This window comes from Octopus sinensis, linkage group LG9, assembly GCF_006345805.1.
Source record: "Octopus sinensis linkage group LG9, ASM634580v1, whole genome shotgun sequence".
Classification (NCBI taxonomy): domain Eukaryota; kingdom Metazoa; phylum Mollusca; class Cephalopoda; order Octopoda; family Octopodidae; genus Octopus; species Octopus sinensis.
Genome location: NC_043005.1, coordinates 17,095,590 through 17,116,187, shown reverse-complemented (window position 1 = coordinate 17,116,187; position 20,598 = coordinate 17,095,590). Strand labels below are relative to the sequence as shown.

Genomic DNA, 20,598 nt, shown 5'->3' with positions numbered 1-20,598 from the left:
ATCACCATGACCGACCAGGCTATCAGATGTTACTACACATCGCTGGTCACAATGCACTTTGCATTGCTTTAGCCTTCAAATGATGCCACCCCGCTGGCTAAGCGAGCAGGCCAATATGTGTGTGTGTGTGTGTATACCCTCGTGTGTGTGTGTGTGTGTATATATACCCTCGTGTGTGTGTGTGTGTATATATACCCTCGTGTGTGTGTGTGTGTGTATATACCCTCGTGTGTGTGTGTTGTGTGTGTGTATATATACCCTCGTGTGTGTGTGTGTGTATATATACCCTCGTGTGTGTGTGTGTGTGTATATACCCTCGTGTGTGTGTGTGTGTATACCCTCGTGTGTGTGTGTAATATATACCCTCGTGTGTGTGTGTGTGTATATACCTCGTGTGTGTGTGTGTGTGTATATACCCTCGTGTGTGTGTGTGTGTATATATACCCTCGTGTGTGTGTGTGTATATATACCCTCGTGTGTTTATTCTTTCAAATGATTTCTAATACAATATATAATGTACTCAACGTTTCAAAATGTAGTGTTCCCTACCCTCCCTCCCTCTCTCTCTCTCTCTCTCTCTCTCTCTCTCTTTCTCTCTCTCTCTCTCTCTCTCTCTCTATATATATATATATATATATATATATTATATATATATTCACTTGCGCGTGTACCTCTATTAACGTGTGTCAGCGTATGTGTCTGTGCAAACGCGCACGCGTCCATAAATATGGACTCAATGCCTGCACCGCAGAGACAGAGACTAGAGAGAGGTGAACGGAATGCTTATCTCTCATACTTTGTTGACGAGCCAAAGCCAAGTTTTATGGTAGACTATTTATTTGTCAACAAACAAATGATTATCTCATTACGTACAACAAGGCTAGTGTGGGTTATTTATTTAGGGGAGCCACACCCTCTATCTGCTGGCGTATCTGCGAAACATGTAGTGTGAGCCAGATCGGCGTACTAAACCTTGTTTTTCAGTTTTTTTTACATGTTTTCTGTTACAACTGCTCTCAGCCACCACCACCACCACCACCCTCTCCCTCCCTCTCTCTCTCTCTCTCCATCGTAGTTCTCTGACCTCATTTATCTCTTCCATCATCCACCCATCTTTTTCCATCAGTGATGTACTTGCCACCTTGTTTAACTTGTCTTTCTTTCTTTCTCCACCTTGTAACACCCGCCACAGCCAGACGCATGTGCATGCAGTCGCCGACGCCGCCGTCGTTTCGTCCACCCCCACCCCTCCTCTCTCTCACTGACGTGACCTGTAAAATAGCTGTTTTAGTTGCTATTCAACGTCGCAGTTATTCCCCTTGCACCAAAATTCTTCTGGTGGATATAAATAAATAAATAAATAAAAAAATCTAGATTGACATAGCACGTGTGTCCGTATATATAATAAAATATATAAATAATATATAAATACATACATACATACATACATACATACATATGTACATACGTACATATGTACATACATACATATATGTACATACGTACATATGTACATACATACATATATGTACATACCTACATATATATGTATATATACATGCATATATGGGCACGAGACATAAAAAAAAACGTTGAACACAACGAGAAACGAAAACGTAAAAACAAAAACATAGAAACGAACTTTTTTTCGAACAACGAAAAATACATTCAACACAAAGAATATTCCCCTTCTTCAGTTGTCCGTGTTCCGAAGGTAAGGACAAGACGCGACTTCATTGAAACAGTCCTTCCCGCAAAGCAAATTAAATAAAATTTGGGATTTTTTGCGGAGGGTGAAAGTGGTAACCTGGAGTGAAAACGTACATGCATACATGCATGCCAGGCTTAGAATATTATGGTAGTCGAAACTCTCCAAGCACTCTCTTCCGGATGACCTCCCATACTACCCCAAAATAGTGGGTCTAACATACCTTTAAGAAGACCTAGATGTTAAACGCTTAGAATACCAAAATTACTGATGTTTGGGTATGTTCCCCCGAAAACTTGAAAACAGTCATATCAACATGAAGCGAAGTCTCTCTTGGACTCGAGACGGCAACATCACTTCACAATTCGAAGGTTATGCATTTGCAATCCAATAGCAATGAATGACGATTTCATCTCAATCGAAGGAGAGGAGCTTTCTCCGTCCGGGTTGCGGATCCGTGGAACAAGCTGCCAGACGAGATGGTGAAGATGCCGACGACCGCTTTGTTCAAAGCCTCCCTTGACTTCAAGTGGCCTGAACTCTTTACATGAACACCACCCTGTACTTAACTCCATGTCCCCCTACATGGCCTTGCTATTTGCTTTTGAGCCAAATTAACTAACTAACTAACGATTGAAAATGTAGATTGTTATATTTCTTTGGAAAACATCAGGCACTTTTTGGCTATCTCACTCCGTTATACGAGAAATATCGGTACGTTTGGTTATTTTCCTCAACTAATAATATTGTTTAACCGTCAATAAAACAAAATGAAAAAATTAATAAACATGACAAATGGAAAGATAAAACATCTTATTGAATCTGATAATATTTTTTATAACAAATTATGCAAAACTGAAAAAAATTAATAAACTCGTGATTAGCAGCTCCCCCCACCCAAAATGTCCTCAAGCTACTACCTCCCTATGCAACACGACGTTGTTACAAAAACAATATATATAACCATTCGGGGAAAAGACTATCCTGGAATAAATTCAGAGAACCCCACCCTCTTCCTGAATACATACACAAACATCGGAACTAGAAACTCTAGTGGAATATTCCCATTAAAACATCTGCCAAGTGTAAGCGTACCAGACCGGATGTTGTTGTCTTAGACAGACAGGAAGAAGTAAGTACCGTCATAGAGGTCAGCTGTCCTGCTGATGTGAACTCTTTGAAAATCTAAGAAAGAAGGTTACAATGGACAACTGTTTCAAAAAACCTCCAGCTTCTAGATCCACTTTAAAAAAAAATTTACATTTATACCAATGATAATTGGTGTACTTGGTTTTGTGACTAAATGCCTAATTGGCAAGTTGGATAAGCTAGGGTTTTCAGAAAAAAGAAATCAACCAACAAATTCGCGCGTTGCAAATACAATCCGTAAGTGGAACAGTAAAAATGTGCAAGACTTTCCTCAAGTTTAAAATGTGACATTGTTTTTGAAATTTACATTCCAACGATGGAGCTTTGTATTTTTGTTAGAAACCAACTCCTTCCTCAGATGAAGATTTAAATAATTAAAAGCAGAAGAGAACATACAGACGTGTTTGTGTTTGTGTGTGTGTAGTTAAGTACAGTTTAAGATAATGACATTGAAATATTTCCTAAGAATGCCTTCTGCAGAAGAACATATAGTTAATACACCTTTAGCGGATTTTCCAACATTGATGTTTCACCAAGTCATTTTGTAATCTAGTAAGTCTGTTTGTTGACTATATACTACGCTGAAGAAGCTAATAAGAGCATGCTCGTAGTTAGTTTAGCTTTGAAATATAGGGCCATCGACATCTGCACAGTATTATTTAGTTTTTAGTCAATTGAAATTTTCTGAGTTCTCCCCCTTGCCATTTTTTTTAATGGGTAATTTTCGTTGCCTCTGATAAATATTTTTCTCCAGCTTACCAACTGAAGTATGTTGTCTCCACTTAAATTGTATGCACTTCAGGAAATTTACCATTGTGCGTGTGTGCGATCTTTTGTGGATATCGGCCGCGATAAAACTCCCGATCCATTGATTGTCGAACGAAGTCGTTTGCGATATTTGCTCTTCAGCGTGTAGCATTTCCTTGTTTTTCCTATCATCACAAATTGAACGACCTTATGATTAGCTTCTGGAAACCTTTAACCAACTATGTCGTTGTTTGCCAATTTGTGATAAAATCATAAATATTGTGTGTGAAAAAAGAATCAATTGTCTATAGTTTCTACAACTAAATTATAACGTTCAGGATTCTCAGTTATGGCGACAGATAGAAGAGTCTTGGGGGTAACTTTCATCTTGTGAATTTTAAGCTCTTTATTCCAACTGACGTTTGGCGAATAATGGTTGTTGATTCTTTTATCTTATACTTGTTTCAGTCATCAGACCGCGGCCGTGCTGGAGCACTGCCTTGAAGAATTTTTGGTCGAATGAATCGGCCCTGGTACTTATTAATTTTAAGTCTAGCACTTATACTATCGATCTCTTTTGCTGAACCGCTAGGTTACGGAGACCTTAACACGCCAACGCCGGTTATCGAGCGGTGGTGGAGGGGGGCAACAACAGATACACACACACATCTATTTATTTATTTATATACACGACTGGTTTCATTCAATTTCCGTCTCCCAAATATTTTACAAGGCCCGAGGCTATAGTAGAAGACACTTGCCCAGGGTGCCACAGACTGAACCCGGAACCTTGTGGTTGAGAAACAAGCTTCTTGCCACACAGCCACGCCTGCGCCTAGCCACGTTAAAAAAAATTTTTTTCACAGTGTTTCTTCAGTATATGTATATCTTTATTAAGTAAATTCGTCTACTGATTACAGGGGATTTTGATATACTTATATGGTCATTTATTCACTTCCCTTGGCATAATCTGAAAGAAAACTTCGGCGTTTTATGTGTTTCTGGTATGTGTTAATTCTTGACAGGCGACTGTCTTTTTTGAACAGAATCGTACATCTAATTACAGTTTTATAAAACTGAAGTACTGTTTTAGAACATCTAAATTTTATGACAGACTATAGCCATTTAGGATTGTAGAATTTCCACTTAATTCTAGGTTTGGTTTGTATACCAAGATCATTGTGTGAGAAAATGTCATTAAACATTGGCCTGAATAAAATATTGAACTATGTCGAGATTAAATGTACTGCTCTGTCTATCATAATTTGATTCATTAAACGCTGTGAATTTGTTACCATTATTTGTAATATAGACCGTCATAAGCTCGTGAAAACTTCTAATTATCTTAATGAATTTAAGACAGCCAAACTTCACCATTATTTATTATCCAGTGATGTTCTTTGTTGATAATACCAAATTTGGTAAATAATATAAAAACCACATTAACATTCAGATAGTTGCCTTCATCGTACTGGTGACTATGGTGAAAGAATGTGTGTGGTGGACTCGAGCGAAAGGATTAGAAACAAACACTTACCTCTCTGGCCAATCGCTCATCAACTTTTTCAAGTACCACTTGAAAAGGAAGGTGAGAATGGAGAGGCAGGTTTTGTCTCGTGAAAGTTTTTAAAAAAAGGTGGGTGAATGTAGCAAAGATGGTGCGTGCGATTGACGAAACCACTTTGAGCATGATCCTGTAAATCTTAAAAGAGAGAGAGAGAGAGAGAGCACTTTGCTCTCGTGTGTTTATTTCCTCCCTGCCTGAGGTTACCGTGGTCTTTTCTGTAGGCTTTTCTTCCCACGGATGAACCTAATCTTGTTTGTTACTTTGAAAAATAAATTTTTTTTTTCTTTCTGTGATACACGATCCCTTTTGATCGAAATTTTACATTTGTTTCTTTTTTTTCTTCTTTTTCCTTTTCCATCTCCGAAAAGAAAAGCTCTGCATTTGTAATTGTCCCCTCTATGTCCAGCCCTGTGTGGCCAATAAAGAAAGTTATCTTTAATTCAAGCGAGCTAAGATCCGATTAGTTACTCTTTTACTTGTTTCAGTCATTTGACTGCGGCCATGCTGGAGCAACGCCTTTAATCGAGCAACTCGACCCCGGGACTTATTCTTTTGTAAGCCCAGTACTTATTCTATCGGTCACTTTTGCCGAACCGCTAAGTAACGGGGACATAAACTCACCAGCATCGGTTGTGAAGCAATGCTAGGGGGACAAACACACACATACACACATATATATATATACATATATACGACAGGCTTCTTTCAGTTTCCGTCTACCAAATCCACTCACAAGGCATTGGTCGACCTGGGGCTATAGCAGAAGACATTTGCACAAGATTGGACTGAACCCGGAACCATGTGGTTGGTTAGCAAGCTACTTACCACACAGCCACTCCTGCGCCCATAAAAGCGAAATGACTCGGTGATTGTCACACAAGTATATTTGTTAGTTTTACAAAAAGAACATTTAAATAATTTAGAGCTGTTCTTAATGCTTTTGTTCCATAGAACTGTTCAATCACAACTGATCTCCTGACAAATAGCAACGACTAAATTCATTTGCGTCGACAGAAACGCAAACAATAACATCTCGTCGGGTAAACTCGACATTGTCGAAGCTGTGATCGCGTGAAAAACGTTATATAACTGATTGTGATGAACAAGTACAGGGGGAGGAAGCACTCCGTCGGTTACGACGACGAGGGTTCCGGTTGATCCGAATCAACGGAACAGCCTGCTCGTGAAATTAACGTGTAAGTGGCTGAGCACTCCACAGACACGTGCACCTTTAACGTAGTTCTCGGGGATATTCAGCGTGACACAGAGACAAGGCCGGCCCTTTGAAATACAGGTACAACAGAAACAGGAAGTAAGAGTGAGAGAAAGTTGTGGTGAAAGAGTACAGCAGGGATCACCACCACCTACTGACGGAGCCTCGTGGAGCTTTAGGTGTTTTCGCTCAATAAACACTCACAACGCCCGGTCTGGGAATCGAAACCGCGAGTCTGCTGCCCTAACCACTGGGCCATTGCGCCTCCGAACAAGTACAACAATCTAGTGGGTAAAGAACACAATATCACATTTAAACTCATATACAAGCATTCAAGCGCATATACGAGGTCTAATCAATAAGTATCCGGGTTGTTGGCATAGTAACGAAGCTAAAGCATGCAGAGTGACGTTTTTTCGGCCATCTTGGAAACGTCTGAACCACTCGTACACTTGTGTGCGGCTTACACACTCTTCTCCATACACTTTCTGCAACTTGGCGTAGGCCTCTGAGCAGGGATCGCCATGATAACTATCTGTGTGCTGGTCAATGCGACGATCATACGCTACACACCTTCCTTCCAAGCACTGCTGTAAACAGCTGAAGTGAGCTAGAATGTTAAAATGTTGTGCGCTGTTCACTGCAGAGTTCAAGGTAAATTTTTGCCAAGCGGTTTCGCTCTGCATGCTTTACCTTCGTTACTATGACAACAGTCCGGATACTTATTGATCAGGCCTAGAATATATACAATTTATAAGCGTATGTTAATTACAATATCCAATGTTAGCCTTCTCCTTAAGCAGTGCTCCGCAACCCTTTTTCTCTTGCGGTACTCTGCTCTTTCACTTGTTTCAGTCATTTGACTATGGCCATGCTGGAGACCCCAGGACTTATTCTTTGTAAGCCTAGTACTTATTCAATAAGTTTCTTTTGCCGAACAGCTAAGTTACGGGGACATAAACACACCAGCATCGGTTGTCAAGTGATGTTGGGGGGACAAACATAGACACACAAACATCTACACACACACACACACACACATGACAGGCTTTTTTCAGTTTCCGTCTACCAAATCCACTCGCAAGGCTTTGGTCGGCCCGAGGCTATAGTAGAAGACACCTATCGAAGGTGCCACGCAGTGGGACTGAACCCGGAACCATGTGGTTGGTAAGCAAGCTACTTACCACACAGCTACTCCTATGCCTATTCTTCTCAAAATTCGGCGGTATACCCGAACCTTAAAAATATAGGGTAAAAAATTATATTCAGATTACACTGCGGCACACCTCGCATCGTCTCGTGGCACACCAGTATGCCGCTGCATACTGGCTACGGAGAAGGCGGCGAGCTGGCAGAAACGTTAGCACGCCGGGCGAAATGCTTAGCAGTATTTCGTCTATCGCTACGTTCTGAGTTCAAATTGCGCCGAGGTCGACTTTGCCTTTCATCCTTTCGGGGTCGATTAAATAAGTACCAGTTACGCACTGGGGTCGATGTAATCGACTTAATCCGTTTGTCTGTCCTTGTTTGTCCTCTCTGTGTTTAGCCCCTTGTGGGTAGTAAAGAAATAGGTACTTCGTCTGCCGTTCCATTCTGAGTTCAAATTCCGCCGAGGTCGACCTTGCCTTTCATCCTTTCTGGGTCGATTAAATAAGTACCAGTTACGCACTGGGGTCGATGTAATCGACTTAATCCGTTTGTCTGTCCTTGTTTGTCCCCTCTATGTTTAGCTCCTTGTGGGCAATAAAGAAATAGCATACTGCTTTCAGAGCATTGTCCTAAAGATATTGTTAGGACTTCATTTCTTACATAACACCGTACGTATGTGTAGACACACACACACTGGTTTGATGAAAACTAGATGAAAGAAATTTTAAGAAGCGGTGTGTGGACCGTTTTCGTCAATGCAAGTAACCTATACACAACCGTAACTGGCAAAAATGAATTTACGAAGTTTGCAGCACAATACCATTGATATGGCCAAATGTGGAGCAGAGTGTAACTGGAAATAGCTACTATTTTTAGCCGATTGAGGATTCGAGGAGAGTAGTAAATGGTAAACCTTTTTGTTTTGTTTTTTGTTTCTAACCCCAGCGTGTCATAATATTTATTTTTGTAATAATACTGTTACTGGAGTGTCCTTTTCTATGCATTTTGATTTTAAATAAATGCTTATAGATAAACTCTTATACTATGATGTCGCAAGGAGGGTAATTTTTCTCTTTTTCCAAAGTCCATCACGATGTTTCGCTGCTGAAAACCGTCACTCGTAATCTCTTGTTTATCCTGATTGAACAAATAAATCTATGATCAAAGCCATTCCAGCCATGACTATCCTATCTTTTTAAGAGTGTTTAGAACTATATTATCTAATGCTCCCTAGCTTACTTAAGGCGACAGATATTTTATTTGAAGGGCATTTGCTTTCTCTTTCTAGCAGAGAGCCTCCCTCTCTTCACTTCGTGCACAAGCAGTTACCTACCTTGATTCAGCCGAGTTGCGTCCCTTGCTTAATAAATTTATATTTAACAAGTCGTATTAATATTATTAATATTATTGATAAAATATATTTTTATTTGGAGATAAATTCACATTTTCACTCATTGTATATGTACATAGTTTTGCTTCATTGATCCCAACACTATAAAATATATTTTGTGAATGTAATATCTTTGACATTCAGAAATATAGTTTTCTTGCCTCAACTCTCTCTCTAATCTATATCTCAATTTTTTTTTCATTCTAGTAAACTTTGCCATGGCAGTACCACGAGTAATACGCGAGCAACCCCGTCAATGGACAATTGGAAGCGAAGTTTTCATATCATGGAATGCAAGTGAACTTCCTTCTTCTAAATTCCGTGTTGACCTTTTAGGATTAGAGGTAAGTGAAGATTTTTTATCAGGATTTTCTTCCTTTGTGATTAAATTGATTTCACAAACTACAAAACAAATATAGGTGTCACAACCCTAATGCCCTCGTTTCGTTTCATGGACTGCCGTTGTGTGGTTAACGATAGAGCATTGTTGGCATTTGTTTGGCTTTAGTTTAGCCCTGGCCCATCGGACATTTAATACTTTCTATGATCTTTTCCTTTTGAACGGCACTTTGTAACATAATTTCTAGGTAACTAAAAAGATTTTAACTTCGTATAGTGGTAGAATGTGTGTATAAAACATCATTTTCTCTTGGTTTTATTGAGAAAATTCTATAGTTTGTAAGATATTTCGTCTGAAATTTCGAGCATTTCGGCAATTTTAACCAATCAATTACCTCCATTGAGTTAAAATCATTTGCTGCGTCTAAAACTGAGACAACATCCTGTCATTAACCCTAAACATAACCCTAACCCTAAATTTTTTTTTCTTAATTGTTAAATTAATTTAATTGTTACGCGTGTAAAAAAAACGAAAGCAATGGAAAATAATTTAAACAATTAACAAACAAAATAATTCTATAATTTTATACACACGCTTTCCGTATTAACAAGCAAAATAATTCTATAATTTTATACACATGCTTTCCGTATATGTACGGAAAGCCTGTGTATAAAATTATAGAATTATTTTGTTTGTTAATTGTTTAAATTATTTCCATTGCTTTCGGTTTTTTTTACACGCGTAACAATTAAATTAATTTAACAATTAAGAAAAAAAAAAAATTTAGAGTGACTGGATGTTGTCTCAGTTTTAGACGTAGCAAATGATTTTAGCTCAATTAGAGGCGATTCATTGGTTAAAATTCGAAAAATTAAACTACGTTAAACAAACGAATTACAATTTTCTCAAGAAAGCCAAGAGAAAAAAAATGTTTTATTTTGACACATTCTACCAGTATACGAAGTTTTAAAGTGTTTAGTTAACTAGAAATTGTGTGCCGTTCAAAAGGAAAAGATCCACTTTCTACTATAAGCACAAAGCTTGAAATTGGTGGTGGTGGTGGGGGGGATAGTCAAATACATCGACCCCAGTATGCAACTGGTGTCAATGATAGCCAAGGACTCGAATGGGGTCAGTGTGTGAAAGACCAGCTCGCCCAGATGGACTGTTTGAAATACTTTGCACCATGCTCATCTCTCACATTGATGTTGTCATGGCAGAATCGTTAGCATGGCAAGCAAAATGCTTAGCGGCATTTAGTTCATCTGTACGTTCTGAGTTCAAGTCCCGCCGAGGTCAGCTTTGTCTTTCATCCTTTTGGGGTCGATAAATTAAGTACCATTTGTGTACTGGGGTTGATGTAATTGACTGGACCCCCCCCTCCCCCAAAATTTCAGGCCTTGTGCCTATAATGGAAATGATTGACGTTGTCAATTTCAATAAAAGATATTCCAGCAATTTGATGCATTTTTCACATTTTCTAACCGTGAAAACAATTTAATAAAAATTGAAAGTTTAATGCTGTATACTCGTACACGTACGTTATTTACTTTCAACGGATATTTGTCCTCGTCTTGTTTGTTATTAACACAACGTTTCAGCTGATATACCTTCCAGCATTCTTCAGGTGTCTTGGGGGAAATTTTGAACCTGGGTTCTCGTTCCTAAGGTATTTTTCGATGTTGTTGTTATTGTTGTTGTTCAGATCACTGCTTGGAATCAAACTTGGAGTCTTGGGGTTAGTAGCCCATGCTCTTAACCACTATGCCATATGCCTGTGGGTGTAGTGGTTGAGGGCGCAGGCTACTAACCCCAAGATTCCGAGTTTGATTCCAAGCAGTGACCTGAATAACAATAATAATAATAATAATAACAATAACAACATTGAAAAATACCTTAGGAATGAGAACCCAGGTTTGAAATTTCCCCAAGACACCTGAAGAAGGCTGGAGGGTAAATCAGCCGAAACGTTAACAACAAACAAGATGAGGAGAAATATCCGTCAAATGTAAACAATGTACATAATTCCTCATCTCTTAAATATAGAACCTTGTACACGTAGTTTTAAATGTAAAAAGTGTGTCATCTTCAATAGAATTTCTTAATTTGTCGTACATGTATATTTTAGCTAACATTTTAATTGCCAGCATCAGAACCCGGCACACATTTAACCCTTTAGTGTTCAGATTAATTTGTCAAAAGTAACCCTTATTTATTCACATTTAAAAAAATTTATCTGATATTATTTTGTACCTTCAAGATAGGAAAGATGTAATTGCTTATTTTTAGAGTGACATTGCAGGGTAGATGTGAGATGCATGTTCTGGCCAGTTTGACCATAAAATGTGTAGAATATTTGGACCGGATACAGCCGGTTTAAACACGAAAGTGTTAAAGTATGGCACAGTAGGGTAAGGCATTAAGATATTTTAAATGAGGAGGGTGGTTAATGTGGAAGAAGTGGCTAAAGGGGGCCCGGTGGTCAAAAATGTTTGGTGACCCCACTGCACAACTGTCTCTGCCCTTTGGTGATATAACTATTAATAGTGTACTCTGTGTGTATGTGGTGATGATGATGATGAAGATAGAGATTGAAGTAGCAACTCACTATTTACTTTTGTTGTACACGTTTTTATTTCTTATAGTTAAATGGTAGTTTTTTTAAATGGCACTTGGTGAAGAATTTCCACAGCATTAGTCAACACAGCATGACATTGGCTCTAGAAGATAACCTGTTGAACTATAGTACAGCTATCATACGAGTCCTTGAAGATGACAATCAGAGGCAGCTAAGGTCAGTCGGTACACTCTCTTGCTCTCTCTCCTTTCTCTCTCTCTTTCTCTTCCCCCTTCTCATCTTGTACTTATATATTTCTTAACCCTTTTGCAGACAGTTTTTTAAATCCTTGTGGTTTGGGCAGATTTACTGGTTTGTGTCACAAGATAATCCCAAAGTGAAAACCCAGCACTATAAATGACAAAAACAAAAGAAAATATCTAAATAATCAACAGGCCTAGTTTCAGTTTTTTGGCATACAAACCCACCTTGATCAATAAATCATATCGTGGGGCTTGTCATTTTCCAAGTTACTTACATGTATCCAATTGCCTGCAGGAACATCATCTTACATTGTCAGGAGGTAACATCACCAGAAAACTCATTTCCACTACCAGACTCAGTGCTGCTATACATCTGCTCCTTACCCTTATTATCTACACCACTTGCACCTGTAAGATATTTCTTGTCTAAATCAGTACCTGAATCATAAAGATAGGACAAATCACGATCACTTCCGGTATACACTCTGTTACTGATATCATCAGACTTTGGTGAGATACCAAACACTTTGTCTGCATTGAACAAAGGCTGCCTTTTGTTAACAGAACATGAATTTCTGAGTGCTGCCATATTGCTTTTGGGCATTTAAATTTGTACAGTCACTCAGCACCGTGCAGCCCCTGACCCCCGGGCATGCAATCTCCTCTCTTTCTTCTTCAGCTGTTACTATAATGACTTCTGCTCCTCATAACTGCTGAGTTTATGTCACTTCCACTCAGACATTTTTATCCTACTTGCACTTCCTTTTATCATCACCTTTGTTGTGTCCAAACCCCACCAGGTCGTACACACACATACACACCAATACAGTTATTCTTTCCCACAACATCAGTCCTTCTGGCATCTTTTCCCACAGGTGTTGACTTCCAAAGGTTCAAAAGAAACATTAGTGATACCATTCTCAATGGTCCTGGAGACCCTGCAAAAGTTGACTGACCCTCCAGATCTGGCAAGTTTAGAACATAAGCAACAGTAATTGTCTACCATTTATTTATAATGACCACTATTAAAAAATGATAAATACACATTTGGTGAATTGTCTGTTAATAAAAAATGCCAAAGAAACTGTGTCAAAAATAAAGAGGATAGGCACAGGAGTGGCTGTGAGGTAAGTAGCTTGTTTACCAACCACATGGTTCCGGGTTCAGTCCCACTGCGTGGCACCTTGGGCAAGTGTCTTCTATTATAGCCTCGGGCCGACCAAAGCCTTGTGAGTGGATTTGGTAGACAGAAACTGAAAGAAGCCCATCGTATATATATATATATATATATATATATATGTGCATGTATGTTTACATGTCTGTGTTTGTCCCCCTAGCATTGCATGACAACCGATGCTGGTGTATTTATGTCCCTGTTACTTAGCGGTTCGGCAAAAGAGACCGATAGAATATGGCTTACCAAGAATAAGTCCCGGGGGTCGATTTGCTCGATTAAAGGTGGTGCTCCAGCATGGCAGCAGTCAAATGACTGAAACAAGTAAAGAGGATATTTCATGACTTGTGATTCAGCCGTGTTGTGGTTGATGTGATAACAAATTTGCTGTACATTTACATATTTAACACCACATCTCAAAGATATATAATATATATCTATATACATAAGGGTGGCAAGCTGGCAGAATCGGTAGCACGCCGGGCGAAATGCTTAACAGTATTCTCTCTGCCATTATGATCTGTGTTCAAATTCCACCGAGGTCGACTTTGCCTTTCATCCTTTCAGGGTCGATAAATTAAGTACCAGTTACACACTGGGGTCGATGTAATTGACTTAATCCCTTTGTCTGTCCTTGTTTGTCCCTCCTATGTTTAGCTCCTTGTGGGCAATAAAGAAATAAGAATTGATAGCACGCCAGGCTGAATGCTTAGTTGTATTTTGTCTGTCGTTACGATCTGGGTTCACATTCCACCAAGGTTGACTTTGTCTGTTATCTTTTGAGGGGTCAATTAAATAAGTACCAGTTACACACTGCGGTCGATGTAATTTGACTTAATCTCTTTCTCTGTCTTTGCCCCCATCTATGTTTAGCCCCCTCCCCTGTCTGCAATAAAGAAATAAATATATGCGCATATATATATATATATATATATATATATATATATATATGTGGAGGCACAATGGCCCAGTGGTTAGGGCATCGGGCGTTGTGGGTGTTTATTGAGCGAAAACACCTAAAAGCTCCACAAGGCTCCGGCAGGGGGTGGTGATCCCTGCTGTACTCTTTCACCACTCTTTCTCCCACTCTTTCTTCTGTTGGCCTGCTCGCTTAGCCAGCGGGGTGGCATCATTCGAAGGCTAAAACATTGCAAATGCATTGTGACCAGCGATGTGTAACAACATCTGATGGTCTGGTCGGTCACGTGATATATATATATATATATATATATATATAATATATATATATATATATACATATATATATAACGACCTCGAACACACAAGTGCAAACAAGGGAGTCAGAGAAAGGCAGAATGCTACTTATATCTGAACACTACTACAGAAATATTCTTTTAAAAAAACTTTTCTTCTAATTTTTCTAAATTTAATTATTTAATCGTTACAGTTGAAAAGGTCTCAAAATGACCGAAACCAGTACTGAAAGATTCACTATAAAATCATCTTAGCATTTTCTATTTTTGACTTGTTTTTTCATATATATATATATATATATATATATATATATATATACATACATACATACATGTATTTATTTATCTCTTTATCTTTATTACAGTTTTCCAGTTACTCTTTGGTCTGACATATTTCCTGTTAATGGTGGAGAGAAAAATTCTCAAGAAAGATGTGAAAAATGGCTGGCAGAAGACCACCCCAATTTAGATATCAACCCCAACATGTGTCCATGTGCGTTACGGCAAGCGAGCCGGGACACAAGCCGTTATCAAAAAGATCCCCTTTGTAATACTAATTCCCCAAACAAAGCCCTCAATTGTATATATCATCCAAAAGCTACTGAATGTGTCATTTTAAACTCAAAGAGGTTCGTATCACTACTCACATTGTTTTGTTCTGTTCAATACTCTACATCAGTGGTGCTCAACCACTTCTTGCCTATAAACCCTTTTGGTTCCTATTTTACTCTACTGGACCTCTTTCCCCATCAATGTTAGGGAGGGTGGAACTATTGTATTTTTATAATTAAATATTATTAGAAATTGTATTTGAAAAAGTGTCAAAATATTTTGTGTATTGTAGAAGAATAAACCAAGAAAAAGCACCGTTCGAGCATGTCCGATACCAGTGCTGCCTGACTGGCTCCCCGTGCCGGTGGAACATAAAAAGCACCATTTCAGCATGACCGATGCCAGTGCCACTTGACTGGCTACCGTGCCAGTGGCATGTAAAAAGCACCATTCCAGTGTGACTGTTTGATTGGCCCCCATGCCGGTGGCATGTAAAAAGCACACACTACACTCTTGGAGTGGTTGGCATTAGGAAGGGCATCCAGCTGTAGAAACCTTGCCAGATCAGATTGCACATTAGTGTACTTTTTATATAACTTTGGACCACTGTACTTATTTAGTGTACTTTTTATATAACTTGGGACCACTGTACTTATTTAGTATACTTTTATATAACTTGGTACCACTGTACTTATTTAGTGTACTTTTATATAACTTGGGACCACTGTACTTATTTAGTGTACTTTTTATATAAATTGGAATCACTGTACTTATTTAGTGTATTTTTTATATAAATTGGGACCTCTGTACTAGTTAACATTCTTTGTACTTACTGCAGTGTTTTCTATACTATTGGTACTATTGTATTAGTATGTATTTACTGTGAACATTATTCTACTTACTGTGATATATACTCTTCTGTGGAGATCTTAGTTTTACTGTAGTGCCTAATACACCACTGTGCCATACTCTGCTATAAGTTACAACTGTTCTAACACTACTGTACTATAATCTAAACTGTAATATTCACGTCGCTATTCCAGTACAACCAATGCCGGCCAATCGTGTTGCTATGGTGGCAGAAACAACAGTTTGCTAGAGTGGCAGTCTCATTCAGACTGTGGCTATGTTTACCGATATAACAACCAAGCTCAGGGAGATGGAATCGTGCCGCACTTAACACATTTTGAGTCAGATATTATCCCATTCTTACACTGCTGCATGTACTCAGGAAAACAGAAACTGTGCCAGAAATTCTTCCGATGGAGACCTGCTACCAAATGTAACGCTTACAATCCTCCGTCACCTGGTGAGTTGTTCAGATGCTGATTCAGACATCATTTGTTTTATATCGTTTCTTCCTCATTCATGCTGTTTATATCATAGTGTGCGGCAGTTGTGGTGGTGGTGGTGGTGGTGACGGCGGTTAATCGTATTTCAGTCTTCATTTAGTAAACCTATGGCCAAACATGTTCTACCCATGGCTAGCCTATCTTTTACTCTTTTACTTGTTTCAGTCATTTGACTGTGGCCAAGCTACTTACCACACAGCCACTCCTATGCCTATATTTTTTTTTCTACATCTATCACCCCATTTTGGCCACCCCCATTATCATCCTACTTTTCATCAATGCCCCGCTGGATCTTTCCACCGACCCCCAAGGAGGCAGTACTGCTCACTTTGGGAACCACTGCCTTTGGGCTACAATGTTCTATGTGTTTGGGTTTTTTTAAGTCAATTGGATGTAGGTTCATATAAACAAGAGCCACTTTCTTATCCTGTAAAATGTGGAAACTGTATCACACTGGATGATTAAAAGAACTTTGACTTGTTTTTTACAGAATTTAAAGTGAGAAGTTGCTTTATATATGCAACTGGCTGACCATGTGGCGTCAATAATGATGGTTAATTGTAGGATTTTATATATAAATAAGGTACATAATAATCACAAATACATTCACATACTTCCCTTGTACACGCACACACATACACACATGTACTCACGCACAGTTGAAATGCTAATTTTTTTTTCACCCCTTCCTTCCTTATTCATCTATCACTCTTTCCTTTCTTTCATTGCTATTACTTTCTCCCACTCCCTCTCAGTCAGGGCTATTACTCTCACTACTTCTCCTTCACTGAATCACTATTTTCTCTCCTCCTCCTCTGCATCTGGCTTGATTCTGAACAAATATATATATATACACACACATATATATATATATATAGGCGCAAGAGTGGCTGTGTGGTAAGTAGCTTGCTAACCAACCACATGGTTCCGGGTTCAGTCCCACTGCGTGGCATCTTGGGCAAGTGTCTTCTGCTATAGCCCCGGACCAACCAATGCCTTGTGAGTGGATTTGGTAGACGGAAACTGAAAGAAGCCTGTCGTATATATGTATATATATATATATAAGTGCGTGTGTATATGTTTGTGTGTCTGTGTTTGTCCCCCTAGCATTGCTTGACAACCGATGCTGGTGTGTTTACGTCCCCGTCACTTAGCGGTTCTGCAAAAGAGACCGATAGAATAGCACTGGACTTACAAAGAATATGTCCCGGGATCGATTTGCTCGACTAAAGGCGGTGCTCCAGCATGGCCGCAGTCAAATGACTGAAACAAGTAAAGAGAGAAAGAGAGTACACACACGAATATATAAAAGCACTACACTCATTATTATATTGGGAGATGATGTTGTGTCGTGCGTGTATAAATACATGTACAAGCTGTTGTTGGTCTGGGAAGAGAGGTGGGAAGGAAAGTAAATAGTTTTATGATGATATTGTGGTCTTTCTTGTTTACATTCATTAAATGTCTCTGCGGTTAATGTTGCAGTCAGACAATTCAAGTTGCATGTTTGCTGAGACTGAATGTTCACATAACATACAAGGGGTGCCGAAAAGTTCCTGGCTCTGGGTAAAAGAAGATACAGGAGGATCAGTTGATTATGATTTTATCCAACACTAGCAGCATAGCCCGGCGTTGCCCGGGTATGTAAGAGCCCCTAGTAGGCAACGACTAATCCCAATCTAGTTCTTTCCCTCTAGGGAACGAAGGCGCATGTGTAGGTTGCCATGTCTTCTCTTCACTTGAATACTTCTATGTATACGATGTTCCTAGCTGTCTCCCGACAGAAAATGTGTCGCATATAAAAAGCTTAGATTCTCGACCCCATGTCGAATTTATTGATTATTTTCAGAACTGGGGGAACTTTTCAAAATTTTTGCTGCGTTAGTTTTGAATTCTGACATTGGGCTATGTGTGTGTCAAGTTTCATCAGAATCGGTTGAAAGCTGTGGTCAGGGTGAGGGTACAACCTGACAGACACACAGACAGACAAACTGCCGTTTATATATATAGAGATATTCCCCTCTCAGATTCACTCACTTATTGCAATGGTCCTTCCGTTTTCCTTAGCCCTGTAAAAGAACTTGGAAGGCTGGGTCTTCAATCAAGGCCTTTCACGATACCCTTAAAACCAGGAACTTCATAGCACCCCTTCATATAATTCTAAACGCAATGTTAATTAGAATATACCAAGGAAAAAGCATTCTTGTACCTCACCTTTTCTAACCATGAACAACATTCAATTAATTCCTTTGCAATTGTTGCACATGTTAAATCTCACACTAGCTATGATCCTTTACAATACTGTGTACAGTATTTATCTTTCTTTCTTTTTGTATTATTAAAGACGGTGAGTGTTAGACACATTAGTAGTTTACTGGACTAAGTGACTTTATTCAGTTATGAAGTTGATCTCTTTACATTATGAGTTCAAATCGCATCAAGGTCAACATTGTCTGTTATCATATTAGGTTCAGTATTGTCAATACCTGTGTGTGGAAGCGTGTGGCTTAGTGGTTAGGGTGTCAGCATCATGATCATAAGATTGTGGTTTCGATTCCTGGACCGGGCGACGTGTTGTGTTCTTGAGCAAAACACTTCATTTCACGTTACTCCAGTCCACTCAGCTGGCAAAAATGAGTAATGCTGCAATGGACTGGTGTCCCGTCCAGCTGGGGAACACATACGCCATTGAAACCGGGTAACCGGGCCCATGAGCCTGGCTTGGCTTTAAAAGGGCGCATTTTTAATTTTATTTTATTGTCAATACCTACCTGCCGAAGATGTGTGTCTTTGTAACTGATTTAGAAAATGTTGTTGCTGTTGTTGTTATTATTATTATTATTATTATTATTATTATTATTATTACATGATAGATTGGCAGAAATATTAAGTACTTTGGAAAAAATGCCTTGTGGTATTTGTTGCAGTTCTCTATGTTCTGATTTTAAATCCCACTCGAGACAGCTTTGCTTTTTATCCTTTCTGGGTCAATCAGTATGAGTAACCCTTCCCCTCAAAATTGCAAGCATTGTCTTCCTAAATCTGAAACCAATTTTTGTTTATAAATTCAGAAGAAGAATCTCAGTAAAATTTTGTTCCGTTTTCAGCACAGGCAGCTGGTGACCCTCACCTGGTAACGTTAGATGGCAAGAAGTATACATTTAATGGTCTGGGTGAGTTCATTCTGCTGCAGGACAAAAGCAAATCTGTTGTGATCCAAGTGAGAGCTGACCAAGCTCTTGATATTGATGGTTAGTATATCTGGTTTGTTTATATTCAATTTGATGTCTGTTTCATTGATAGAAAGCATTAATAATTATGGTTGGTATTTAGCCCTCGGCCAGCCTTAATCCAGCAGCTCTCTTGTGAGATGTTTCACTGTTGGGACCATATCATCTTTCATCGTCCTGACACGTTTCTAGGACTACCGATGTGTTCTTTCTTTTTGTTGTTTGACCTGAGGTCAGTTCTGATTCCACTGATCTGTTTGAAAGAGATATAGCCATGACTCTCCATCTTATTTCTCTGGAGAAATGTATCTAGGATTACATTATCCTTATGTGTCCTACTTTTTTAAAAAACCAGTGTCTGATTGTTAACCCTTTCGATACCAACCCGGCTGAAACCACCTCTGGCTCTGTAGTACAAAGGTCTTCTTTTCATAAGTTTTGAATTAAAATCTTCCACCATAGGCGCAGGAGTGGCTGTGTGGTAAGTAGCTTGCTAACCAACCACATGGTTCCGGGTTCAGTCCCACTGCGTGGCATCTTGGGCAAGTGTCTTCTGCTATAGCCCCAGGCCAACCAATGCCTTGTGAGTGGATTTGGTAGACGGAAACTGAAAGAAGCCTGTCGTATATATGTATATATATACGACTGTGTGTGTGTATATGTTTGTGTGTCTGTGTTTGTCCCCCTAGCACTGCTTGACAACCGATGCTGGTGTGTTTACGTCCCCGTCACTTAGCGGTTCGGCAAGATAGACCGATAAAATAAGTACTGGGCTTACAAAGAATAAGTCCCGGGGTCGATTTGCTCGACTAAAGGCGGTGCTCCAGCATGGCCGCAGTCAAATGACTGAAACAAGTAAAGAGAGTAAAAGAGTAAACCTCAGTCACAATTTATGTTCCTAACACTAGTTTAATGATAACCAAGTTATTTTACTAAATTCTTTGTTATATTTAAAATCAATTGAAAGAAACACAGAACACCTCCAAATATAAA

The 20,598-nt window shown here is 39.1% G+C and overlaps 1 protein-coding gene across 3 annotated transcripts in view; it reads left to right on the top strand.

Moving 5' to 3' along the window:
* LOC115215929 (sushi domain-containing protein 2-like) overlaps positions 1-20,598 on the top strand; it is a 266,474-nt gene that overhangs the window by 222,468 nt on the left and 23,408 nt on the right. For all 3 annotated transcript variants that reach the window (XM_036505806.1, XM_029785291.2, XM_029785289.2), the window contains 5 exons: positions 9,131-9,267; positions 11,909-12,057; positions 14,837-15,100; positions 16,067-16,332; positions 19,483-19,626. In XM_036505806.1, coding sequence (XP_036361699.1) covers positions 9,131-9,267; positions 11,909-12,057; positions 14,837-15,100; positions 16,067-16,332; positions 19,483-19,626 — 960 coding nt within the window. The remainder of the gene's footprint in view (positions 1-9,130; positions 9,268-11,908; positions 12,058-14,836; positions 15,101-16,066; positions 16,333-19,482; positions 19,627-20,598) is intronic.